Source organism: Microtus pennsylvanicus, chromosome 2, assembly GCF_037038515.1.
Source record: "Microtus pennsylvanicus isolate mMicPen1 chromosome 2, mMicPen1.hap1, whole genome shotgun sequence".
In the NCBI taxonomy this organism is placed as follows: Eukaryota; Metazoa; Chordata; class Mammalia; order Rodentia; family Cricetidae; genus Microtus; species Microtus pennsylvanicus.
The window spans coordinates 4,995,749-5,021,300 of NC_134580.1; the positions used below are offsets into that span (position 1 = coordinate 4,995,749).

Here is a 25,552-nt window from a genome sequence, read left to right on the forward strand (position 1 = left end):
CATGCATGCCTCTAAAATTAAGTCTACTGCCTAGCGGGCAGGCTGGTGAGGGACACTGTGAAAGAAGGGTGGAGTGGGAGGAAGGGATAGAATCAAGAGGCTTAAGACATGGAGCGGACCCCAAGGCTGTCGGGAAGACCACGAATTGCTTTCTGTCCAGCCCTAGGATTCATAAAACAGGAGCCTGTTGAGATCCAGCTGCTCTACTGTATGCAGTATTGTGGGAAAGTTTCCTCAGACTGTGCCTTGCCCTGGAAAGCTGTATTTTACAAGCATCTTTAAAAAACTATTATTATTATTTGGGGGGCACACATGCCATGGCACGAGTATAAGTCAGAGACAACTTTGTGAAGTCAGTCTCCCTTTAGAGACAATCCAGCTTCTCTATCTGGGTGCTTCACACGACTGGAGGCCTGGGGATGGGGTACAGGCTGATGAGCAAGGCAGGCTAGCAGAGCACAGGAAGCCCCACCCTGAGGCTGTCTTCTGGTAAGGAAACACAGACAAAACATGGTTTGGAATTATTTTTTTAACTACAGGTACATACAGAAAATACTCAAAGAAAATGCAAACGGCAGAACTGACATGTAAGTCATTTCCAACAATCATAAAAACACTTCTTGCTCTGCTCATTAGAAAATTATTTTTATTGTTTTGTAAATGTCTCACTTTGGGCAAACTGAGGGACGTGGTGCTCACAGGAAGTGGGGATGAGACAGGCGGAGGGGGGAGGCCTGGCTTGGCCTATGCAACCCCCTCTGGCAGCCTCCCCAACACCTACTGAGGCTGAACCCCTCTCCCATCCTCAGAGACAACAGAAAAAGAGCCAGGTTAGGACAGCAAGATAACAAGACTCTGGACACAAGCCTGGAGATATGGTGCTCCCCCCCAAGAGCTCATAGTGATGATTCTGAAGGTCTGTATGCCAGTCCCTAGCAAAGCCAAGAGACATACTAGTCTTCTCCATGGCTGGTTCCTCTAGGTTAGAAGGCTCAACTGCTGCACATGACAGTCATAGTGTAGCGGCCACACCGAGCATGTCACTAGGAGGCTGCTGTAGTCCTCCTGGGAACTCTTGGACAGCCACACCCCTAGGTGGATCTCAGCTGGGCATGGCCCCAGCCCTACCTGTGCCTTGGGGTATGCCTTTCATCTCCACAGATACCCAGAGCTCAACTGTTGTCTCTGAGCCCCTGCCAGCCCAGCTTCACTCTCATGCACAGTGTCCCTGATGGCTTGCGCCCATGGGGGAATAAGCCTCCTATCCTGTTTCTCCCCAGGAGACTTTCAGGCTACCTTCTGTGAATCAGTCTCTCACACATCTAGACATAGGTTATTAGGGCAAGCTGGCCTTGCCCTGCCTTTTCATACTAACACCATAGAATCTAGAGGGACTTCTAGAGGGGCCTCCTCTGTTTTCCAAAGATCCTCTATGCCTGATAGCTGAGCATGCTTGAGAGGCTGCCCCTAAAGGCAGAGAAAATCAAGGAGCTGCATCTGCTCCCATAGATGTGCTGGGATCTGACATGGGGTCCTTCGTAGTAGGCAGAAGCCAAATATTGGCCTTCTTACCCCCCCCCCCCCCAGCCTGGTTACGTTTGCAGGAGAACTCCCACAAGCCCCATGCAGGAAGCCAAACAGGTGTAGAAAACCTCTCAGCCTATGAGAAGGCAGAAGGGCCACACTGGCCGTATTCAGGAAAACAGATGGGACCTATACCCCGCGTCACAGTTCCTTCTCTTCATTTCTCAGCTCTTTGCCCTCTTGAAGGTCAGGGTAGGTGGAACATTAGTACTTGCACCCACAAGGCCAAGACTACCCTGTCCCTTAACTTGGAAGGTACAGAACAGTTCAGGCCCAGGCAGTTTGCATGGGATGGTGGGAACTACTTTGAGGCATGTGGAGGTCTGGTTAGGGCAGAGGAAACCGGTTCTTTGGTATTAAAGCAACAAAAAGCTATGATAGAAGAGCCTCATCTCCTAAGCAAAGACAGAAGGAGGCAAGTCCTACCTTTCTCAGTATCTCTGAGGAACCCAAGGAAGAGAGGATCGGGGCCTAGCCCTATCAAGCATGGCTGCTTCATATTCTGTGAGGCCCTAATACTTGTCCTGCTTACAACCACAACTCAGAGAATCTGTGAATGGCCCAGCAAGGGGAAGGCTGACCTTGCCTAGGCGATAAACCATGCTGCTCTGCCTTGGTCCTGCAGTGCCCCTGCCACCATTAAATGCAGGTCACAGACAAGGGCTGCCTCCTTGGCACCCTGAGGACACCTGGCCCTCTATGCTGAGTTAAGCGAATGGGTTATTTCTCGCCAAAATCACATCACTTAAAGAGCCTGTAGAGTTTCATTTTTTCTTCGAAGAGACAGAATTTCACCCTGCATTCCGAAAACATTTGCTGAGCCCTACTAGCCAAGTCCTGCTTCCTCTGAGTGGCAGCTGGGGAAGCCCAACCCTCTGGCTCACTGGCCAGGCTTTAGTCCCAACCTCTGATAAGACTGTGGGGGAGGCAGTGTCTCTTAAGTCTCTCCTGGGGTGCACACATAGGTGCAGTATCAGGGACAGGACAGGTTCTGACCACCGGGCCAAACCAAATCTCCCATGAGGTCCATTCACAGCCACACCTTCCCCTCCAACAAAACAGAAAGTAGGAAACAAGGCTGCCTTTTTAATTGCAATCAAATATGCTGTCTGAAGTCAGCCAGGGCCCCTGAGCCTGGCCAGAGAACCACCGTGCCACCTCGATGAGAGGATGGGAGCTGGGGTAAGGGTGGTTGGCTTCTTGCCCTCCTCACCACCTGTGCCTGAGGAGCCCAGAGTACTGTTTCCACTGTGGTCAGCCCAGCCTCTGGCTGCCTGCAGGAGGTGGGAGGCAAAGGGGAGGAAGGTGAGCCAGAGGCGGGGACCCCATTGCACACGCATGCAGACTTTCTCAATGTTTGATTTTGTTTGTTCTCCTCCTTTGCTAAAATGATCATAGTTGTGTGAAGCTGCTGCCAAGCCAGGGAGGGGTGGGACAGCACTACTGGACTGCAGCCCTCTGCTCCTCAGGTGTCCTGGGCCCAGCCTACTTCTGTATTTGGAACAGGAAGAGCCGCAGGTTAATGTTCTTGGCAGCCAGCAGCTTGTTGCACTCCACAGAGTCGATGATGGGCAGCGGCACATAGTCCGTCTCGTTGCTCTCATTGGTGAAGACAAAGTGGTAGATGACAGGACTGATCCTCACATCATCATATGGGCCCTTGAGCAGAAGAAAAGAACACTCCAGGGGCGCTGTGACCTTGCTCTTGAGGAGTAGCTGGAAGGAAAGTGTGCGCTTGCACGACAGGTTGGGGTTGCGCTCCGAGTCATTCACACGAGCCTTCAGGACCCATGTCTGGTTCAGTACTGTGAACCGTGGTGTTTCATAGTACAGGCGTGTGATGAAGTCATCAGTGCGATAAGGCCGGAACTGAACCTCTGTGGAGACAGACAGGGCCAGACAGCCAACTGTTAGTGCTGGGGAGGGCCAGGGGGTGGCGCCTTCCCCAACAGGCCAAGGACAGGCTCAGCCAGGGAGGAAGGCAACTTACCCAGATAGCGTGTTCTACTTGTCACAAGGTAAGTCAAACGCAATTATGGCAAATGGAAGTGCACATTTGGGGGAACAACTACAAACAGAATTAACACCAGTTAGCTGGAGAGTCCTGAGGCTGTGGGACATTAGGCCATGTGGCCCAGGAGTGGCCAACCCATAGAGCCACCCTCCTTACCCTCAGTCCCCTGTCCCCGAAGGGGCGGGGTAAGCAGACACACAGACAGGATACAGTTCTGAGAACAAGTGCACTTTATTGGTTCTGATACAAAGCTGCCAGAAAAGCCGGCAGGTGGGCAGATGGTATCTGGTCCTGCCCAAGGGGAGTGCCAAGTCCTTGATGTTGACTGTGATGTGGATTCTGCCCGGCTGTCTGTAGGGCTGTCGCTTAGCAGGCAGACCTGCCTTTGCAGTCCTGTGGCTGGCACGTCCTGCTGTAGATGTATGGGCTCTTAGGCAGCCAGTCCTTTTTTTGGGGACAGGTCTTCCCACCCAGCCTCTGCTGTAGCCACATGGCCTGGCCCACCCAGACCCTACAGGCCATGAGATCAGCCAAGGCTACTCTTAACCAAGGGCCAGAGTTTTCTGCTGATGCAGGCCCCTGGGCCCTTTGCATCTCAGGCCTGTTTGGGCTAGTCTAGGCAGCATGGCATGACTGACTGTCCAGGACTGCCCTGGGTGCTCTGAGCTGGCCACCTGCCGTAGGCTGAGCAGCAGAGGGAATGAAGTTTCCCCGAGTTGCCCCAGTATCAGCAGGTGCTTCTTGTTCTCTGGTACAAGTTGTGGTCTGGCTCCTGCTCCCCGACATGTTCAAAGTTGGTGGCAGATGCCTGGGAGCCATGAGATCCAGTGAGCATAGGCTCAGTCCAGTCTACTCATATGTAGGCATCCACTCCCAGTTCTACAGTCTGAGCTGAGACCCTCAGCTTGTTCTGGAGCCCTGTCCAAGCTTCTTGCCAGTCTTAGGAGGCCATGTGGCCTTCAGTGAACATCTGCAGACAGGACCTGACTTGATGGAATGTTCTTCTTGTTCTGTGCTCCAAAGGTAAGGCCCCCAAGCTCCCAGACTGCCCCAAACATACCCAATTTTCTAGTTAGACCCAACACCCCAAATCTGTGGATCCCCATACAGTGAGGGGGGGTCATCTTGCCGGGGTGGTGGGCAGAGGCAGGGAGGACAGGTGGGAAGGACCTCTGTAAGAGCCATGCAGGTGCATCCCTCCTTCCGCTCAATCTCCAACCTATCTTCTTCCCCAAAACATCTTCCTGCCCATCTGAAGCTTTCCCAGAGCCTGGCCATCGGCGCAGCCTGTGCCCACTGCCCAAAGCCTACTGCCTCCCTGGAGCCTCTAGCCCCAAACAGTACCTGTGTGGCATGCAGGGGAATGTGGGGTGCCTCACCTGTGTAGCCAATCTTCTCAAAGCTGAGCAGGCTGAAGATGCTGTTGTAGAGTTGCATCTCCTTGCGGTGGCTCTGATCCATCTCATCTAGGATCTCCATCAACTCATTGCCTGTCTTGGTTGGGTGAGCACATGCAGCTTCATGCACTGTCAGCTCATGGAAAGGGCCATGCCACGGGCAGCCAATACGCTTGTACTTGCACTGTGTCACCCTGGAAGGAGTTGAGAACAGTGGTCATCTCTGTGGCTGGGGCAAATAGCCATGCCCAGAAGTATTTCATAGGCTACTTCTGTTCAACCACAAGCCCTTCCCTGTAAGACACAATGAATTTTGAGCGCAGCCACTCAGACCACACGTAGGTATGTATGTGAAAGAGGCAGGGAAACTGAAGGAGAGAGAACTCTACAGCTTTTAGCCAACATGCCTCCTGTGTCCAGTACTGATGTCTCTCTGCCTAGAGGTGAGTGGTTCTTGACCATGATACATAGCCTCATTCTAGGAAAGCTCTTGGTGCCAGGGCCTTGCCAGGCAAGTGGTTGTTTCTATGTGCTGGGACTGGGTTGCCAAACAAAAGAGTTTCACTCAAACTTTCCAGAGCTTTCAAACTGATCCTGCTGTACTGGACTTTCTAAGGGTCTAGCCAATAGCCACAGAGAATTCTAGAGGATCACCATATTATCCAGAGAGCAACTAGTGTAGACCCTAACTGTCTTCTATTCAAAGGCATGCTCTCACCACCTGGGCCTACAGGGTTATTTCTGAGCCGTAGCCCACATGTGTGATCACAAGGCCCCACCTTCACCATGGTTACCTGTCCTGGCATTCCTCTTTCTGGTGCCTCTCTAGGAGGGAGCGAGGGAACTGACGCAGACAGAAGCCACACTCTGAAGGCAGTTCGCTCACAGCTTTCTCCACGGCCAGGTTCCGGCAGCAGAGGCTCTTACTGATCTCACAACGACAGTTGGGACATGTGGCCTGCTCCTCCTTCAGCCGGGCATCTGCTAGTAGGTGGATAAAACAGCCAGCGCACATCAAGTGACCGTTAGTACACTGTGGAGAAGGAAAGGGAGGTGAAGCTCACAGTCCTGTGGATCCTTGCACGCACACGTGCCCACCCACACCTGCTGGGCTCAGCCAGAGCAGATGTCCTGAGGGATTTTAGGTAAGGAGAGTAGAGGAGTACCCACTGGGTCCCAAGTCTTGCTGGTATCTAACAAACACTGAGAGCTGCTTGGAGGGTCATGCTAGGATAGAGCTAACTCTGGTTTTGTCAAGAGCAGGTCCTTATCATGTCATGAGGGTCCTGGCTACATCTAAAGCAGGCCTGGATGGAAACTGACTTGACCACATCTGGGCTTGGAACCTGGCTTTTCCAGTTTTCCCATAAAAGCCTGGTTTTTTGCTTGACCTGGCAGATCCCGGATACCTAGCAAGCAGCAGTTCATGGGGGTCATGGTTGCTGCTGAAGCAGGCATGTTTCCCTTGCCTTCCAAAAGGCTGTTCATGTGGGGACTAGGAGTGGCTCAGGTTGAGATCAACCCTGGCCCCTCCATAACCAGCCCTTGCTGATAACACAGGTGAGAACCAGCAGTTGCTAGCACCCAGGGAGGGCGACTACCTACTGGGGTTGCTCTAGAGCCAATGGCACAAAGCCTATGGCAGGCAGGAGGCTAAGTTGGCTCAAGCTAGGTGGGACCTGGTTCTGAGTTGAGCTGATATAAGCGGGATCAGCTGGAGCAGACCTGACAGCTGGAGGTCCTTGCTTACATAGACAAAGACTGTTAGAACCTGGGTCTCTTACAGAGTCAATATACTCTGGGTATCATTTGGTACCATAGAAAATACTGGGTGGGTCGGGTTGGGCATGTGGCTCATTGATAGAATGCCTACCTAGCAAGCTTGAGGTCCTGGGTTCAATCCTCAGTATTGAAAAAAGAAAATTCTAGAAACAAAAAAACTTGGATGGGTCGAGAACCCTATACCAGGGTGGGCTTCCACTATGAGAAAGCCCTCTCACACCATGAGAGACTCAGTGTTAAAGGGGAGACCAATAGCTGGGTATGGTGGTGCACACCTTTAATCCTAGCATTCGGGAGGCAAAGGTAGGCAGATCTCTGTGAGTTTAAGGCTGGTGTGGTCTACAGAGGGAGTTTCAGGACAGCCAGGTCTACACAGAGAAGCCCTGTCTTGAAAAACAAAAGAGAGAGAGAGAGAGAGAAACCAATATATCAGGCTACCATGCTGCGGCTGCTCTGTACAATGTAGTGTGCATTAGGAAAGAGACATAAGTAGTTACTGCCTGGCCACTCCAGGAGGCTCCATCTGCATAACTGCCATGATTAATAAACCTTAGCTACCATCTTATCGCGTGCGTCAACAGGCTGTCTGATGGAACCTACATGCTGAAGACTGATGGTGACAGAAGTCTGCTGCAGAACCCATGCCCACAGGGACACCATATATATCTATAGACAAACATAAGTTTGACTGAAAAATTAAAACATGCAACCATGAAGAGAGTAGCCTGGCTGATCTGGGCCTGGATGAAGAGGACATGGCAGGGGCCAGCCAGAATGTGGGCTATCTAAAATGGAGATGGAACAACCACTCTGCTGTGCCCACTCCAGGTCTGGAGCTGGGTATAGACGTGACAGGCGCTGACCAAGGGCCCAAATCACAGTCCTCTTATACCCCATCTGCCTGGGGACTTCCTGGGACAGTGACTACTGTTCCTTCTGGAAGGCAGGAGCGAATACAACACAAAATTAAATGCTCATCTATTTCAGAGAGGCAATCTCAGGACACCCCCATAGAGCGGGGTACGACCACATAGCATCCTTCAAGAACTCTACCCAGAACTGGGAGTGGTATAAGCTCAGAACTCAGGAGGCAGAGGCAGAACGGTTTAAAGTAAGATTGGAATACAAAATGACTTCTGGGCTACATAAGACCCTCTCTTAAAAATAACAGAAGTTCACCCAGCAAGACACCAGCACTAAGATACCCAAGGACCTTGCAGCCCCACCAATCCATGTGCACAGCTTGAGTCACTTTCTGGCAAGCTGCCTGAACTTAGAGGAAGCTCTGGGCTTCTGCGCTCAGGTCTACAGTCACTTTTAGGGTTTACCAGCCTGAGCAGAGGGGCAACAGCGTTTTTCCTGGCTGCAGCCTGCTCCTCTCAAGGTTTCTAAACCATGCAGTGGATAGCTGCTCTGAATCTCAGTCCAAGCAGACTTGGAAAGGAGTGCTGGGCCCCCTTAATGAGAGGGTAAGGCTGCCAATCCCATCACTGCTCTTCAGTATCACTCCTGCCCCCAACCGTGGAAGCCACCTAAGCCTGGGCTAGGTCTGGCCACAGGGCCTATTCTCCTGGGAATTCCAGACTCAAATCAACTCCATTCCACAGGAAAGTTGTACCTACCCTGCTTTCCTCTGGGTCCCTCTAGGACTCTGGGGAAGTTTGCAAGGTCTGGGAAAAGTGAGGTGCCACAGCCCTGACAGTTGGGCTCTAAGTGGCAAAACAAGTCCCAAGATGTTCTCTGGCATACTGGCCCAACCAAGGTTCAAGGCAAACCCTCTTAGAGCCCCTCACCAGCCATCTTCGGGACGGTGTCTAGGTAAGCTGTACATAATGCACAAGTCTAGCACCTTCCCGTAACTTCCTGAGCAAGACCTAACTTCAAATATATAGGTTCAGGGCAGCCACATTTAGCCTTAGCGGGAGAGATTGTGCCTATCCCCTAACTTGTGCCCACTGCCTATGCAGAAGCTTGACCACAGATGACTCCATAGTGGCAGTTTCAGTGCCTAGGCCCCTCCAGAAACTGCTCCTGCAATGGCCAGGCCAGGCAAACTTTGGACTCACACCCAAGAAAACACTGTAGGTCTTTCCAGGCCCTCTGGTGACAGATACTGACTTGGCGCTCACTTTGAGCTCTGCCCTCATCCTATAGGTCACCAATAGCATGATCCTGGACTTATCATCTTCTCTCTGTTGGTCTCAGTTTCTTCCTGGGCACAGGATGAGGTAGGAGAGGCAATGTGTTGTAGCAAAGCTTGACACTCAGATTACAGCAGCCTCAGAACAAATGCCACCTCGGCAGTTATCCATGTCAAAGCCTAGAGAGCTCCATCTCCATGGGGCTAAGGTTCTAGGCTCCTTTAAATTGTCCAGAAACAGTCATTTGCTGCTCCTATACTTGCAGGCCAGCACCCAGCCCTTCCATCTACTGACCTGCAGGCAATTCACATGTGCTCAGACTGTGCATCTATACAAGGGCAGGAGTGTTCTATTTGAGCTGGGCTCTCCTTTGGGTGAAAGGAGATAGGTGGAATAGCTATGCTCACAGAGAAGCCCTGCCCCTGAGCCATAAGCAGGTCTTAGAAATGGGTTCTCTACAACTTATAGTTGGTTACAAGTTCCTTGTGGTCAGTCAGTCTCTTTCAAGCCTAGAACATAGTCCTCACAAACATAGGGGGCACAAAATATTATGATGGTACCCAGATCCATATGAACAGTCTACCCTCCTGCTTAGGGCATCATGTACTCACAGATGCTTGATGTAAGTTACTGGTACCCAAACGCACTAATACCAAAGTGCTGCTCAGTCACCTGGAGACTCTTTTTCTCTAGAGTCTTCCATGGTGTCTTGGATGCAGGTAAGGAATCAAGGCTAGTGGCACCTTGAGGATTGACCCAGTTTCTTGAACTTCCATAGCCAAGCATGGGCCTGAGCAGAACTGGCTCCTTGTCCATGGGTACACAGCCAGTGCGACAAGACCGTTCTGCTGAGGCTAGAGTTGAAATTCTAGGTTAGCCATATTCATAATTCAGCTGGGCTCCAGCAAAGTGTAGTTTTTACTCAGAAATGAACACCGCTTAGATTTAAAAGTAACTCAAAATAAACTATCAATGCCGGGCGGTGGTGGTGCACGCCTTTAATCCCAGCACTTGGGAGGCAGAGGCAGGCGGATCTCTGTGAGTTCGAGACCAGCCTGGTCTACAAGAGCTAGTTCCAGGACAGGCTCCAAAACCACAGAGAAACCTTGTCTCGAAAAACCAAAAAAATAAAAAAAAAAACAACTATCAAAACACACACACACACACACACCCCAAAATCCAAAACAAAAAGCCTACAGTTCTTCCTTAGATCCTAAGCAAACCTATTCCTGCCTCAAAGAACAAATCAGGGGCCACAGAGTTGGCTCAGCAATTAACAGCACCTGCGGTGGCTCACAGTCATCTATAAGTCCTGTTTCAGAGGATCTGAAGCATTGTTCTGAACTATGTAGGCACCAGGCACATACATGGTACATATATACACATGCGGGCAAAACGCTCATGCACATAAAAATAAAGGAGGAAGAGGGTGAAGGAAGGATCATCATTGCCAGTGCCAGAGGATGCCAGGCCATGTGTGTGATAGCCCCAGACACCAATCAATCTCAGAAGGGGGCCTGGGCAGAGGTGGGACAAATGTTCTCTGGACTTCTTCTCAACCAGTTATTCAGTCTCTCATACTCAGAGGCAAAGGCAAAAGCAGAATATATCAACCATCCTCTGGGGCAGAATAGGAAAGGAAGAGAATCCTTGTCAAAGGGAGAACAGAGGGCCAAAGATGGGTTTTGTTAGTCAGGCCAAAGAAGAAGCAAAGAGGCAGGTAGGGACGTGGAGAAAACAGCTCAAGTGGAAAACATGTAAACTGGGCAGTGGTGTCGCACGCCTTTAATCCCAGCACTCGGGAGGCAAAGGCAGGTGGATCTCTGTGAGTTCGAGGCCAGCCTGATCTACAAGAGCTAGTTCCAGGACAGGAACCAAAAGCTATGGAGAAACCCTGTCTCGAAAATCAAAAAAAAAAAAAGTGGAAAACATGTAGAACAATGAAACAGGTTCCTGGTCACAGAAAGTGTCTGGGCCCCTATCAGATAGAGCTGGATTCACTGTGTTCTATGTCAGAGGCCCACTTAAGTGATCCCTCAACTCAAAGGTTTTTAAAGGGTGGGAAGAAGGAGCAGTATCTTTGCCAGATGCAGCGCAAAGAGGCTGAGCCTGGTTGATACCCAAGGTCAAGGCTGGGTCTATCTTACAAAAGTCCATTCTGAGCTGTATGTGAAGGGCTGTAGGGGGAAAGCTAGGGGAAGTAGGTCAGGGCACAGGCTACAGTTGCAACTTCTCAGGCTGGGACTCCCACAGACAAGGCACTTACAATGTGTAGCTACTGACTGGTTACATTGCCCTCTGGCCTCATGAGTACATCCAGAACAGGGAGACAGCACAAACTGCCTGTCCATCTGCCCAGGTTGGACTAGTCACAAGTTCTTATGTGGGTTTCCCTCCAGCCTTCATGCCACCTACCAGGCACCTGCCATAATGCCTGCCTTACTTTGGAAGGGCCCACCCTAGACTCGGGAAGGTGGCTACACATCTTGCTAGGCCAGTTGCCCAGGATATACCTAACACCCACACAGAGAACATCAAAGCATACACCTATTGTACCTGCTGCAGGACTTGACACAGGCCCCAGGGATAAGAGCTACTTGGTGGACGGCCTTGGTTAGACAACCTGAGCAAATTTTCTAGTCTGTGATATGTCAGCGTATGAGTATGGGCCATGGGAATCGGCCCTGAAGGTCCTAAGGCTATCTTAGGACTAGGTGGATGAGCCCACATACATACCCTGCTCTTGTCAACTTCCCAGTGTTTCCTTGGCAGCACAGGTGGTATATGGATAATGCACTCTCAAGTTACCACACACCCAGCCAACTCCAGTGGCCCATGGGGTTTTCCCCACAGTCCAATGCCTGTCATAGCGTGGTTACCCACTTTCCACTCCAGCAGAGCATCTAAGTCAGCTCCCAGGATGCACAGCATGGATGGGGCCACCTGGAGCCATGTGTTCTGCTGAGGTCAGGCAAATATTGCCAGCGAAAGTTGAAGGTGGAAACTGGTCTAAAGAGATGGACAGCCCATCAACACGGGTTAGACAAGAAGGCTAGCGGAAAACACAAGAGCTAGCCGGGCGGTGGTGGCGCACGCCTTTAATCCCAGCACTTGGGAGGCAGAGGCAGGCGGATCTCTGTGAGTTCGAGACCAGCCTGGTCTACAAGAGCTAATTCCAGGACAGGCTCCAAAACCACAGAGAAACCCTGTCTCGAAAAAAAAAAAAAAAAAAAAAGAAAACACAAGAGCTGAGCTCAGGCGGAGGTGGTGACCAGCAGTGGATCCTGGCCAGGGATACTGACACCTGTGCCCAAATCCTGAGAAGACTAGGGAAGAGCCCTGAAGAGGCCTTCCTGGCACCTTGGTGGGGACAGCAACAGGACCCTCCAGAGCTGTACTGCACTGGCAGGAGACTCTGGCAACACTCGAAGATGCTAGGAAATATCCTTCCTTCCTCTCGCTGAACTCCCATTTTACAGATCTGTGCACAGGCAAAGTTCCAACATTCGCCCCAAGGCTCTTCCAAAATCTCATATTCTAGAGAATTCTCCCAGCCTTTCCAGGTGACAGGGGACCATCTTTGCTCTAGGTTATTTACATACACAGAAAGGAGATGGGAAGGGGGCTAGTGGCAGAGCCTAGAGATCAATGTCAATGCCCACAGCTCCTCTGGGTCACCAAGGGTGCCCACCTTCAGTCTGGGATGGTGCCTCCACTCAGGCCACTCTATTACACTTCCTCAGCAGCCCAAGCCAGAGCAATCCTAACACAGTGTAGACTGGTTTGAACCAGCCAATCTCATTAGTTACTCTGGGCAGAAGCACAACGGTGGCTCTCTGTGTAGACCAATATCATGTGGTCTATCACCATGCCAGGAACAACCAAGAAACCCCCGAGACCCTTGGGACTCCCTTCCACTGGCTCGTCTTGCTGGACTCTCACTCACTCCTAGGTAGGGAAGAGCTCTTTCACTAAGAAGGACCAAGACGCCAAGACAAAAAAAAGAGGTTGTGAGCAGGTTCTGATGGCTCCTAACAGGAGAGGTGACTGGTGCTAGAACCGGCAGCTGTGGAAAGGCATAACACCTAGGAGGGTGAGTGTCCGTTCAGGTCCCTGGAATCCCCCCCAACACACACCAACAACCTCAGGCCAAGACAAGAACGTAGAGATCCAAAAGGTAGGAAAATAGCTACACAGACTAGACCTATGCTGGCTCTCCGCCAGGGGCTCGCTCTAAAGCAAAGCAGGGAAACAGGCCTCACCAGCCACTTTCCGCTACTCTAAGTACAAAGAAAGCTGACAGAAGCCGGGAACTGAGGGGCAAAGAGACCAGGGGAAGGTGGGCAGACACTTCTCACTGAACCGGAGGCCTGCTCTTTTACTTGAGAGAGGGTATGTTAGGCCCACAGACAACAGTACCCTGGGTCCTACTGGCACACTTGGGTCTTCAGATGGGAAAAGCGAGGACAAAGTTCTATGCAAGGACAACGTTGGAGGCCAGTTTGGCATGGGTGAGATGGGCCTGAGTAGGAAAACTGGCTAGGTTGGGGCAGGAGAAAGTACCAAAAAAGCAGGTGGCTTCACCTAGGTTAGGCCTGGGAAGGGATGAGAGGCCCTTCCTTCCTCCAGTTCTTCAGAAGGACACGGGGCTTCACTGGGCAGAAAAGGAGGTATACTTTAGTAGTTCAGGCATGGAAGGATTTTGGGGGGGTGTGGCTGCCAGAATTGGAGCCCTATCTCCACTTAAGCAGCGTCTTCCTCCAGGGGGTCTAGAAGTAAGGGGCAGTGTTGATGAGGAGTAGGAATGGCGGGCGGGCACCTGTTCATAGCTCTCTGCGAGGTCAGCGGAATGGGAGCTGGAATATGTCAAGGGGGACACCCTGGAGGAAGCAGAAGGTGCAAACAAGGAATCTAAGGAGGAGAGCAGAAATTCAGACGGGGAAGTAAAGGGGACCGTAGGACACGGAAAATGAGATTCAGAGCAAGAAAAGGCAGGAGCCTCGAGACGGGAGCGGGGCTTCGCGGGCCTGTTAGGTGGATGTCTGGGTAGAAAAGGGTTCCCGGCCACCGGCCCCAGGCCTCCAGGCGACGCGGCGCCGTGCCGGGCCGGCGGCCCTACCTGGTACACGGAAGCCTTGGGCAGGTCCAGGCACACGGTGCAACACAGCACCGAGTACAGCCGCTCCTCCAGCTTCCCGCTGCCCGCTGCCACCGCCGCCGCCGCCGCCTCGGCCGCCTCGGCCGCCCGCAGCCGCTTCTTGGGCGGCGCGTCAGGGTCGCCGGCCGCCTCTTGCAGCTGCCGAGCGCCGGCCAGGCCCGCCTCGTCCGGGAGCCCGGGCCCCGCCGCCTCGCCTAGAGCCGCCGCAGCCGGCCCCGCGGCAGCCCCAGGCCCGGCCCCTACCCCGACCCCGGCCGGCACGGCACCCGCGGGCCCCGCAGCCGGGCCACCCCCGCCGGCCTCCTCGGCGCCGGACATCGCGTCCGGCCGGCCCGGCGGGCGGGTGCCGGCGCGCTCGCCGGCTGGAAGTTAGGGTCGCCGCGCGCCCCTGCCGGCTTCTCGCTGCCGCGGCGACCCTGCAACCTGCCCGCTGCGCCGCTGCCTCAGTGGGCCTGGCCCGCGCGTCGGCCCGCAGCCGTCCCGGCCACCAACCCCGGCGCGGCCGCCATCTTTGTTTTCGCTGCGGACCCCCCCCCACGCCACCGCCCCCTCGTCCTCCTGGTCACGTGTGCTCAGCGCAACCCAATGGTAGCGCCGCGAGGGGCTAGACGATGAGGTGGCCACCGCCAATGGACGAGCGAGAAGGCCGGAGGGCCCGCCCACTGTAGAAGGTGAACAGAAGGAGGTGGGGTCCAGGAGGCTGGAGGGGCGAGGGGTGACGGGGGCTGAGGGGAGGGTTGCGTCCCTGAAAAGGTACAACCCGCTCTGGGGTTGGGAAAAACACCGAGACTTTTACTCCTTGAGAGTGCAAAGCGCCCCTAGACTCCCATGTCGGGGTGTGCCTGTGCCATTGTCCACCGAAATTCGGGCTTCCGTGCGCCAGGCTCTGGCCTAGCTGCCTAGAGTGGAAGGGCACTAATTGGAAAAACCCACTGACGACCACACTTGCGCGACGGGATAAACGTCGACAAGACACCAAGTACCGGAACAGCGAAGGACTGGGTACACTCTAACCCACCCCTCGGCCCAGCCCCGGGATTGGAGGCTGAAGAAGGGTCCATAGAGGAAAGTGTGGTTCTTAAGTTCTAAGACATGGCTTGTACACACAAGAGGGTGGCAAACAGGTAGTAAGCAAATCAGTCCACAGAAGGGATGTGCAGTTCCCGGGAATCGCTGATGTACAGCCCGCTTCTGCCCTTCACTGCGGCAGCCACCAGCTTGTGAAGGTCACTGCCCCAGAGGGCCACCTGCCAGGTCCACCAAGGATATATGCAAATCTACCATGTCCCAGGAAACCAAGACCCAAAAACTGCTGTGTCTTTTCAGCATGGAGTCTCTCTTTCTTTCTTTCCTTCTTTCTTTTTTTGATACAGGGTCTCACTGTATGTAACACTGGCCATTCTGGAACTCAACTTCTGGAAGCCAGTCTGGCCTAGAACTCACAGACATGCGCTTGTCTCTGCCTCCCAACTGGTATTAAAGGCCTGCACCACCATGCCTAGCACACTGTGGTTCTCTTGGCAAGTCTGCCAGAATGCCAAGGTGAATAATGCCTTCTATTAGTTAAAGCACATTGCCCCTTCTTTACTCGGGGAAATCAGCTGATACCCTAGAGGCCTTAGGAAGCTAGCTCAAGAATAAGCAGATTCCATACTCCTGTACATTCCTAAGGTTTATTGGAAATCTGGCCTCTGACTCACAACCGTGTTCCTCCCAGAATCAGGCCCCAAGTGTGCTGAAGACTTGTTGCATTCTGGTTTAGGGACGCTTCCACACATGCATGACCAGAGAAGGACAAGCACCCAAGCTCTGCCCCTGATTGGTGAAAGTACAGCAGGCTCCCTTCAAGAGGGAGGCAAGCCTGCCCCTAAGGGAGAGGCTCTAGATGTAGGCCAGTAGGAGGGGAAGCAGTGCCTGGAACAGAAGCCCTGCCTTGCTGTCAGCCCCACGGTCTCACTCCCACTGCAGACGCTGTGTGTGCAGGGCCCGGCAATAGGCCCAACTGCCTGCAGCCAGGGCCCAACGACAGACATCCTCCTTTGGCAACAACAGCAGCCTGTCCACTTCCAGACGGCTCAGGAGACCTGCCACGCCCAGCATGGCACCCCCCCACATCCCGTAAGTGTTGGCAGTGAAAACAGCTACGATAAGGATGGTCACTGCCACCACCAACAGTACCGCCTGCCCAGCCACAGAGCACCCTTCAGGTCCAAGGTGGTCACCAGCCACTGCCAACACCATGCCTCCTCCCAGAAGCAGATTGGCAGAGGAGCGGTCCCCATTCACCCAGTGAAAATCGAAGGCCAGGAGAGGCAGACCGATGACTGTGGCAACCCAAGCTCCAGCGAGACAGTCTTCATGTGTGCTCAGCCCCGGGGCCAACATCGTGATGGCAGCGAAGGTCTGCAGCAGGAAGCCAGCAGCAGCTCCTCGACTGGACTGTTGACACGGGGAAGACAGACATGTTAAGGAGTCAGGAGCCACCCTTCTAAAAAGGAAAGAGTTTGAGGCTGTCGAGGAGACCGAGGCTCATATATGCCTCCCACCACCCTCTTTTAGTGCAGGGATCTTTCTACATAGTCTGAGAAAGCAAGACTATTCACCTGTACAGAGCTCACCGCTGCGTGCAGAGACACCGCTGCCAGCACCAGGTGGGACAGGACGGTACTCCACTCGCTCCTGGATTTGGAGACCATGGCACCTTGAACAGCAGTGAGTTTGAGGAGATCGGAAAGGGGGCTTCAGATTTGGAGAGAAGAAAGCACAGAGGCTGGCGACTTGGAGTCCTTAGTGCCGCTCTTCAGGAATCTCAAACTCCAGAGACCTATGAGTAGACATCAGGATAGATTCAGCCCCAAACTTCTTGGAGCTCTGAGGTCACTGTACTCACCTGCAGGGAAGAAAGACTAATTTACTGGGGAAGGGGACTGGGAGGGGAATCCTAGCGCCCAAGCGAGGTACTCGGAACAGCAAGATGCGCAGTCCCGTGCTGTGGCCGGGACCGAGTCCTTAGCGCTTGGAGAGAAACGGTCTTCCACGTCCGGGCAGGGAAGGAGCGGCAGCACAGGCCAGCCCGAGACAGCGGGCAGCACCTGGCGACACCGAGCCGATGGCCGGAACCTGCCCACAACAGTCAGCCCCGCCTCCTAGCCCGCCTCCTAGCCCGCCCTCCCGCGGGGCTGACCCGTGCAGCCCGCTTACCTCCACCAACGAGAGGAGCTCCGGCTAGAGCGGCGGGGCGGGGCCTGCTGAAGGCCGAGGGAGGCTCTGGAGGGGTGGGGCTGGGAGGGTGGAGGTCACTACCAGAAGATGTTCACTGCAGGTTTGTGTTCTACACAGGGTCTCTCTGTGTAGCCCTAGCAGTCTTGGAACTTGCTGTAGAGACCAGGCTGGCCTCCGACTCACAGAGATCCGCCTGCCTCTGCCTCCCGAGTGCGGGGAGTTAAGGTGTGCGCATAGGCTTCAGGACAGGTTTGCTCGTGCACCGGGTTGGTGAAGGGTCCAGAATCCGAGGCGGGGATGTAGGCGGGGCTTCCGAAGAGTAGGTGCGGACTGAGAGGAGAGAGGCGGCGCTTCGAGGGGTCTGGGCGGAGCCGCGAGGCGGGGCGGGGTGAGGCTTCGAAGGAACGTTGCTTGGCTGTGGGCGGGGCGAGGTAATGCTCGAGGGGGAGGTCTGGGCGGGACTGGGTCGGGCTCCGGGGGAGGGGTGGGATCTGGGCTGGGCTACCGGAGGAGGAGAGGTTGTACACCTGTGCACCGAAAGCTGTTGCAAGCGTAGGCGCATACCTTGGTGGCGGTCTCCACGCAGTGCGGGCCAGGATTTCCGAAAGAGGCTAGACAGCCGTTAGACCTCTGTGCGCCCACTATTTTGCGAAATAGGGATTGAAAAACGCTTGACAGTGTCTTAAGGAGAGGTTTTGCAGTTCCCCGCGGTCGCCCGTCAGTGTGCACCCTCCGCCCGCGGAAGATCGTCCGTGGGGGCGGCCGCCGCGAGCATGCGCATGGGCACTGCGGCGGGAGGGTGCGGAGTCCTGGTGCGGGGACGCGGGGCGGCGCGAAGCGGTGCTCTCTGCCGCCCCGCGCCCCCATGTACGCCTTTTACTCTCTGCTCATCTACATCTTCTACAGTCTTTTTCGCAGGGATGGCGGGTCCGCGGCGGCCGCGGACCCCAACGACCCCACCCAGGTGAGCGGAGTGGGCCTGCATCGCGGTTGGTTACCACCATCACCCTGAGATCTGGTCGTGGCCGACCTGTGCAGCTTATGTCCTTAGGCGCCAGCGCTAGGAAAAAGGGCTGTTCCTAGACCAGTTTTTTTCTCTATCTAGGTGTTGGGGTCATAAACATCAGCCCAAACCCCTTAGCCCATATCAGAAGGGAAAGCCCCACATGCTGCCAGCACCCTCACTGACGCCCCATACTCTCTTCCCAGAGGAACAGTGGTAAACCTAGGGGTCGTCGCCGCCCCGATCAGTTCACATCAGAGCTCTGGACCGAGCTGAACAGCCTGGCGGGTAGGTGCATGCAGAGGAGCTGCTGGGGAAGGGTATTGAGGGAGCCCTGAAGTTGGGGTACTGAGAGAGAAATATTAGCCTCCAACTAGTGTTATGGAATGCCTCTTCCTTCCACTACTTGGCCTCGAAGGCTGCTCCAAATCTGAGGATGGTCAGAAAGGAGCCGAGGGTGGAGCACCTGAGGTGTCTCTGGAAGAGGCACTTATGCGCCTTGCTGAGTTCCTTTCCCTCCAGTTGGGGGCAGAAGAGAGCTGTGGGACGCCTCCTGACCCGGGCAAGGTGAGCACTCGGCTCCAGCCTTTCCCCAACTTCTGTGCTTCTCACATCCCCAACTCCTCTGCTGATTTTTACTTCCTGCACAGCCTGGTGAGGTCCCCCCGCTGTTGACAGTGACAAGCCAGCTCTTGGCCCTTCTGGCATGGACACGGAGCCCCAGGGGGAGGCAGGCCCTGCTCCAGGGGACACAGTCAGCCTGCCCAGTGCAGTCTTCCACTCTAGATGGTTTGTAAAGGGTACCACCGTTTGTGGAGGGAGCTGGGTCTATTAGAATCTGCTCTGCTCTCTAGGCCAGAAATTTCTGTACTTGTAACTGGCCTCACTGTGGCTCCTTAGGGTCCCTGTCACAAGAAGAGAGCTCCTCTCAGCCCACTCCCATCCTGGATGAGGTACCAGGGGATGAAACCCAGGAACTGCAGCCTCCCCAGCTGGAGGAGGAACAGAGAGCTTGGCAGCGGCTGGAACAGCTTATTCTTGGACAGGTAAGAGAATCAGGAGCAGCAGGGACTGGGTGGGTGCAAGACCCAAAAAGGAATGGCATCCTGTCCCTGACTCCTCCGCAGCTGGAAGAGCTGAGACAGCAGCTGGAGCAGCAGGAAGAAGAGCTGAGCAGGCTGCGCCTGGGAGTGGTGAGGCTATTGGGGTGGGCTCAGGAGACAGACTGAGAAGTCAAGGGAATGCCAGGTGCATCCTGATGGCATCCCTCTCTGTCAGGGGGCGACAGATTCAGAGAAAAGAGTTCAGCATCTCACACTGGAGAATGAAGCCTTGAAACAGAGTTTGAGCCTTACTCGGGAGCTCCTGCTGCACTGGGGCCCTGGCCCCCTCTCCAGAGCTCCACAGGTACTCCGCTGTTTGGCTGCGTGGTGTCTGCAGTCCAGGCTCCTGTACGCCTGGTATCCAGCCACAGTACTTAAACCTCCTCAGGACTTTGTGTGTGCTTTAGTAGGGGCCCATCTCTAACTACGGAGAAACTCCAGGACAGTCTTTGTAGGGTAGCTGCATCAGTGAGGCTGATGCTCATAGAAGACACCCCCCCACACCCCATTCTTGGTCTCTTTGAATAACCTTAGGAGAACAGAGAGTCTGGGACAGGGAGCCCTGCACGGAGTTGGTTACCATGGCTTTCGTCCTTCTTGCCACTCTTGATCTGGCTTTTCTGTGTGTGAAATGGAGCTATAGGATACCCTTTCCAGAGTTTCCATGTGGCTCCCACTCTCCTATAGGAGGAGGCAGGGGCTCTGTTGGAGCTGCAGGGACAGCTTCAAGAAGCCCAAGACACCACAGAAGCCCTCCGAGTCCAGGTGGGCTAGGGGACCTAGGGATAAGGGGGGCTGTGATGCTGGGAGGTGACGTCTGGGGCAGGGCCTGGTGCCTGTTTCCTCAGTGACTGAAGTGGGGTTGGGAGGGACAGCTGGGAGTCCAGGAGATGCAGCTGCAGGGCCTGCGAGGAGCCCTCCAGCAGCTCCAGCAGGAGACAGAACAGAACTGCAGACAGGAGCTGCAGCAAGTTCATGGACAGCTGGCAGGTAAGGGCTAGGAGAAAATGGTTTGGGAAATGCTCTGGAATCTGTTCTTTTCCTCTCAATGGCCTTCCTCTTCTAGGACTTCGGGCACGGATGGCCAGCCTTCGTCAGGGCTGTGGGGACCTCCGAGGACTGGTCAGCACCTTTACCCAGAGTTGTCAGGGCTCTCTGAGTGAGGCCCAGGGCCAGGTCAGGAACTTTCCTCTCCTAGTACCTTCTCTATGGGGAGCCTCTGTTATTGTTTCCCCCTTTCTGTCCCTCAGAAGCTGTCTGTACTAGTGGGTCAGTTGTAAGCACTTGGATCAAAATAATTTCTTTTTTTTTTGTTTTTTGTTTTGTTTTTGTTTTTTCGAGACAGGGTTTCTCTGTGGTTTTGGAGCCTGTCCTGGAACTAGCTCTTGTAGACCAGGCTGGTCTCAAACTCACAGAGATCCGCCTGCCTCTGCCTCCCGAGTGCTGGGATTAAAAGCATGCGCCACCACCGCCCGGCTTTTTTTTTTTTTTGGTTTTCAAAATAATTTCTGAGTGGCCCAAAATGTCCTCATTTGTCTCTTTCTTTTTTCTTTTTTTAGGGGGTAGAGGGTAGTGGTTGCAAGACAGGGTTTCTATGTTGCCTTGACTGTCCTTAAACTCACTCTGTAGCCCAGGCTGGCCTTGCACTCAGAGATCTGCTGCCTCTGCATCTCGAGTGCTGGGGTTAACGCTGTGTGCAACTGCTGTGTCCTCATGTCTGGGCTGTGAAAACTGGCAGTTGCTGAGAAACCTGGAAGGATAGATGGGAGAATGAATGAATATTTTTGTCTATGGTCCCTAGATTCTATCGCAGATTCACTGAATGATGCCCACAGGAGTCCATACTCACTGAAAGTTGTATGGCACCACAGCTGGTCATATCGCTATCAGCACCCCACTTCACTTGACATTGCCCTGGCAACTGTTCTTGTTTTCCTCACAGGTATCCTGGGCCCTTGGGGCTCTGTCAGCAGGAGGGGCTAGGACTCAGCTTCCAGAGGGGCAGCAGGGCCCCCCAACTGGATGCTCAGGGCGGCTTTTGGAACTCAAGGGTAAGATTGGCTTTGGGAGTGGAACAGCGACGACTACAGGATGGAAGAAGAGGAGCCAATCTGCTGGTGTGGTCCCCAATGCAGGGAATATCCGTGTGCTATGTCGGCTGAGACCAGCTGAAGGAATACCTTCTAGCCTGGTGAGCGTGGAGCCTGGACAAGGGGGGACCATCACCACCTGCTACCGAGGGCGTCAGCACCGCTTTCGCCTGGACTGGGTCTTTCCTCCAGATGCCAGCCAGGAGGAGGTGACAGCCACCTTTGCATCTGTTCTGACCCTTCTTCAGAATCCCCTGGGTCCAAAAGAGGCCCGTTCCCTCTTCCATGACTGGCTAAGTACCTAAAAGGTGGGAGGCTGGGCTCCATCAGGGAAGGGAGCCGGTGAAAGTCCTTAAAGGCAGGAATGGCTTCCAGCTGAGCCTGTCCAAGGTGAGTTACTGTTTGCTTAGAACTGGCCGCAGGCATGGATGGGTACCACAGTGGTGAAGACATGGCTTCACTGACACACACCCTTCTTATGATCCAGGCTCTATCCATCTGTGAAGGCAGAACTTCTTGCTTTGTGGACCTAAGGCAGGTTAGGTGGGAGCATAGGTGATGAGCGAGCAGGGCAACTGCCAGCCCCAGTGCTCTCCCCCACTGCCTGCTCCAATCAATCCTGCTCTTCCCTCTTCTCTGGCCAGAATCAGTGGAAAAGCAGTCTACCCCAATATGCTTCACACATGGTCTCCACTTGCACATAAACTGTGCTGCTGGAGTCTCTGGGGCTGAGGTGGAGACTCAGAGCTGAGAAAGGATTAAGTTAGGGCCAGAGCTGGCAAAGAAGACCCAGACTGCTCTGGTCTCAGAAACGGTATTATGTAGTGGCTGGCAGGGGTAGACCCACCACTGACTGACTTCCCATCTCCTGGCCTCATCTCCCGTCTCAAACTGCAGCCATACACAGCTCCCTTCACTTTTTATTGTACTCTGGGCAGCCTGGACTGGGTCCTCAGTCTAACAGACTGAACCAAAGGTATCTCTCAGGAGGTTCCAACCGGTATTCCTCGTTTTTGTACCACCCAGTTCTGAACTTTTTATCCTCACTCTGGCAATTCTAGAGTTTGTTTATATGATCATCCATCAAGACATCAATCAGAAATGACAGCCACGCCAGGCGATGGTGGAGCACACCTTTAATACCAGCACTTGGAAGGCACAGGCAAGCGGATCTCTGTGAGTTCAAGGCCAGTCTGGTATACAGTGTGAGTTCCAGGACAACTGCACAGAGAAACCCTGTCTCAAAAAGCCAAAAAAGAAAAAAAAAGAAGAAATAGAAATGACAGCCGCTCAATCTCTAGGGACCTTCTAATATGAAAGTTGGCCAAGTGGGTACTCAAGGCTATTAATTGTGTCTACAACAGTTTTGTCCGACACTGTGAATGTTTTAGCCCCATGGCCCTATATCTCTCTCAGTCTCTATTTCTCAGAGCTTGAGTTCCTATAGTCTTGCCTGGTGACTACCCCTGTACTCACAGAGACCCTCTTGACCTTTTAAGTTTTGCTTTTTTGAGACAGGGTTTCTGTGTGTTGCGCTAGCTGTCCTGGAACGCACTCTGTAGATCAGGCTGTGTTTTGGTTGTTGTTGTTTTTTAGATAGGGTCTCACTGTGTGCCTCTGGCGGGCTTGGAACTAGTTCTGTAGACAGGCTGGCCTTGGTGCAGAGATCTGCCTGCCTCTGCTTCTTGAGGGTTGGGATTAAAGGTGTGCGCCACCATTTCCTGTTTAGGTTTATTCTTTTCTTTCAAGTACTACTCAGTTTCTCCAGCACACATTTCCATTAGCTGCTATAGAGGAATGACCTGGAAAAGCGTAGAAAAGATGATTAGTACTTGGCTTCTAGTTGCCTCAGGTTTTAACCTGGAAGTCCAGCCCTGGCATCTGAGCTCTTGACCACTGCCCCCAGGACCTCCTAACTGGTCCCCAGGATTCTACATCCTCTTCCGGAGTATCAGTTTTGTTTGTCCTTACCCCACTAATCCCTAGTGCACCTGCTGTAGAAAGGAAGGGGAGCCACTTCTCAGGGAAGTCACACTTTTCCCACTTTCCGGTCTTGAATAGGGAAACAGGGAAGAGCTAAGGACACTTCTCTCGCCTGTTTTATGTCCCTAGGTCTTCAGGCAGCTAGAGCCAGCAGTGCTGTCTTGCCTCCAGGGGTACAGTGTCTGCATCTTCACTTATGGTCAGACTGGGACTGGAAAAACCTACAGTATGGAGGTGGGTTGGAGTTCACACTTGGGGGTGGGAGGTGGGGGAGCCTCGGGGGTTTGTATGAGAGTCCAATGTGGCAACTGCACACTGTCCTCAGGGCCCACCTGAGGACCCTGGCATAGCTCCTAGGGCACTGCAGTTGCTGTTCCGGGAGATGGGGACTGGAGGGCACCACCATGTGACCCTCAGCATGGTGGAGATCTACAACGAGGCAGTCAGGTCAGGGATGCGTGGGCGGCCTTTTCCTTGCCCTAGGGTTCTGCAGCCACATTTAGAGCCCAGAGACCAAACCCGCCCTTTCTTACCAGGGACCTCCTAGCTACAGGGCCTCCAGAGCGCCTGGTTGTGAGGCAGGGACCTGCAGGGCAGGGGGGAATTCAAGTGGCTGGCCTCACGCACTGGGACGTCCCTAACCTGGAAACCCTGCACCAGGTAAGGCTGCCCTCTTCAGGGCCCCTGTCTGCTTCCACCTGGGGGCAGAGACCCCCCCCCCAGCTGATACACACACACACACACACACACACACACACACACACACACACACACACACACACACACACACACACACACACACACACACACACACACACACACACACACACACACACACACACACACATATATATATATATCTCCAGATGCTGAGTCTGGGGAGGAGCAACCGAGCTACGGCAGCTACTGTCATGAACCAGCACAGCTCACGCTCCCACGCCCTAGTTACGTTGACTTTGCGCTCAGCATCTCCATCTCGTGCCCAGGGTAGCACAGGTACCACTGATTGTGCTTAATTTAAGTCCTGCTGGGTTTCCAGTTAACTAGAGGTCTCCATTCACATCGGTTTCATTTGAACCGGCAGGCACACTGCACCTGGTGGACCTGGCAGGCTCCGAGCGTGTGTGGAAAGCAGGGGTGGCCAGCCCGCTGCCGAGAGATCCCAATGGCGCCCGGCGCCTGCGGGAGGCCCAGGCAATCAACCGCTCTTTGCTGGCGCTAGGAGGAGTGATGGCCGCGCTCCGAGCTCGGCGGCCGCACGTACCTTTTCGAGACTCACAGCTTACACGCCTGCTACAGCCGGCGCTTGGCGCCGGCACCACCGCAGTGCTGCTGCTGCAGGTGGGTTCCCGGGTTGGCTCAAGCCTGAGGCACTGCCCACCAGAGCTATGTATGAGTGTCTCTCTCTTGTAGATCTCAACGAGGACCGAAGATCTTGGGGAGACGATCTGCTCGCTCAAATTCGCCGAGCGAGTGGGTCAAGTGGAACTGGGACCAGCCCGGCGCCGTAGAGCCCCACGCTCCGGAACCCCTTCTTCTCTCAGTACTGACACCCCACTCACTGGGACTTCCTGCACCCCTACACCATCTCCTGGCAGCCCTCCAAGTCCCAGCCCCAACTGCTGTTCTGGCTTGACTCTAGAGCCTCCAGCGGACCTGCCTCCGTAGATCTGGGTCAAAGCCCTTAGGACTGGTCTTGGGATGGGAACAAACCTCTGCTGGCAGAGGCAGCAGTGAAGTTCCTATACCCCATCTTCCAGGTCAACCTCTTTTGTCTTTTCTTCAACTCAGGCCCTAGCTGGCCCCCAGAATCCTACAGTTTCCCCCTTTGCCTTCTTGATCTGGCCAGGGACTGTCGTGCTCGGAGAAAGGATTGCCTCCACCCTTCCACCCCCAGCTGGGCCGCAGGCCCTCAGCTCTCACCTTATCACCATTTGCCCTTATCACCGCCCTCAGCGGGGGATCCGGAGCTGCAGGAACCAGACCCCAGACCAAGTGGTTTCCCAACTCACCACCCTGCCCCCAATATCAGACTTGGAATTAAAGCCTTGTAAATTCTTTTACTGTTAATTTCT

At 54.0% G+C, this 25,552-nt stretch overlaps 2 protein-coding genes across 19 annotated transcripts; one reads left to right on the forward strand and one right to left on the reverse strand.

The window, feature by feature from the left end:
• Positions 1–511: 511 nt before the first annotated feature.
• Positions 512–18,012, reverse strand: LOC142843007 (zinc finger TRAF-type-containing protein 1). Of its 11 annotated transcripts, XM_075959718.1 has the most exons (5): positions 14,038–14,626; positions 5,790–6,028; positions 4,978–5,189; positions 3,575–3,652; positions 3,330–3,461 (listed from the first exon to the last, which is right to left on the reverse strand). In XM_075959718.1, exons 1-4 carry the CDS (start codon positions 14,392–14,394, stop codon positions 3,618–3,620), a joined length of 843 nt encoding a protein of 280 aa, XP_075815833.1. In that variant the 5' UTR covers positions 14,395–14,626; the 3' UTR covers positions 3,330–3,461; positions 3,575–3,617. The 11 variants fall into 11 exon arrangements, with proteins under 11 accessions (XP_075815840.1, XP_075815829.1, XP_075815833.1 ...); XM_075959725.1 differs by lacking the exons at positions 3,575–3,652; positions 14,038–14,626 and adding an exon at positions 16,680–17,196 and having other exon boundaries at positions 512–3,461; XM_075959714.1 differs by lacking the exon at positions 3,575–3,652 and having other exon boundaries at positions 512–3,461.
• Positions 17,383–25,547, forward strand: Kifc2 (kinesin family member C2). 8 transcript variants are annotated; one of them, XM_075959684.1, is made up of 19 exons: positions 17,383–17,398; positions 18,205–18,262; positions 18,508–18,589; positions 18,720–18,868; positions 18,952–19,090; positions 19,202–19,347; positions 19,429–19,494; positions 19,580–19,708; positions 20,092–20,169; positions 20,280–20,394; positions 20,471–20,580; positions 21,347–21,455; positions 21,540–21,703; positions 23,607–23,711; positions 23,803–23,924; positions 24,014–24,137; positions 24,344–24,473; positions 24,562–24,818; positions 24,891–25,547. In XM_075959684.1, exons 4-19 carry the CDS (start codon positions 18,794–18,796, stop codon positions 25,143–25,145), a joined length of 2,124 nt encoding a protein of 707 aa, XP_075815799.1. In that variant the 5' UTR covers positions 17,383–17,398; positions 18,205–18,262; positions 18,508–18,589; positions 18,720–18,793; the 3' UTR covers positions 25,146–25,547. The 8 variants fall into 8 exon arrangements, with proteins under 8 accessions (XP_075815799.1, XP_075815797.1, XP_075815795.1 ...); XM_075959682.1 differs by lacking the exon at positions 17,383–17,398 and adding an exon at positions 17,507–17,523; XM_075959680.1 differs by lacking the exon at positions 17,383–17,398 and adding an exon at positions 17,708–17,729 and having other exon boundaries at positions 18,668–18,868.
• The last annotated feature ends 5 nt before the right edge of the window (positions 25,548–25,552 follow it).

Excerpts from the sequence above, each read along its gene's own strand:
- Kifc2 (XM_075959677.1), top strand. The coding sequence starts at position 18,164 with ATGTACGCCTTTTACTCTCTGCTCATCTACATCTTCTACAGTCTTTTT. Across the intron at positions 18,263-18,507 it reads ACCCCAACGACCCCACCCAG|AGGAACAGTGGTAAACCTAG; the intron begins GTGAGCGGAGTG and ends CTCTCTTCCCAG. Across the intron at positions 19,709-20,091 it reads CCCTCTCCAGAGCTCCACAG|GAGGAGGCAGGGGCTCTGTT; the intron begins GTACTCCGCTGT and ends ACTCTCCTATAG.
- LOC142843007 (XM_075959714.1), bottom strand. The coding sequence starts at position 14,394 with ATGTCCGGCGCCGAGGAGGCCGGCGGGGGTGGCCCGGCTGCGGGGCCC. Across the intron at positions 6,029-14,037 it reads CCAAGGCTTCCGTGTACCAG|TGTACTAACGGTCACTTGAT; the intron begins GTAGGGCCGCCG and ends CCTTCTCCACAG. Across the intron at positions 3,462-4,977 it reads TGAGAAGATTGGCTACACAG|AGGTTCAGTTCCGGCCTTAT; the intron begins GTGAGGCACCCC and ends CTGTCTCCACAG.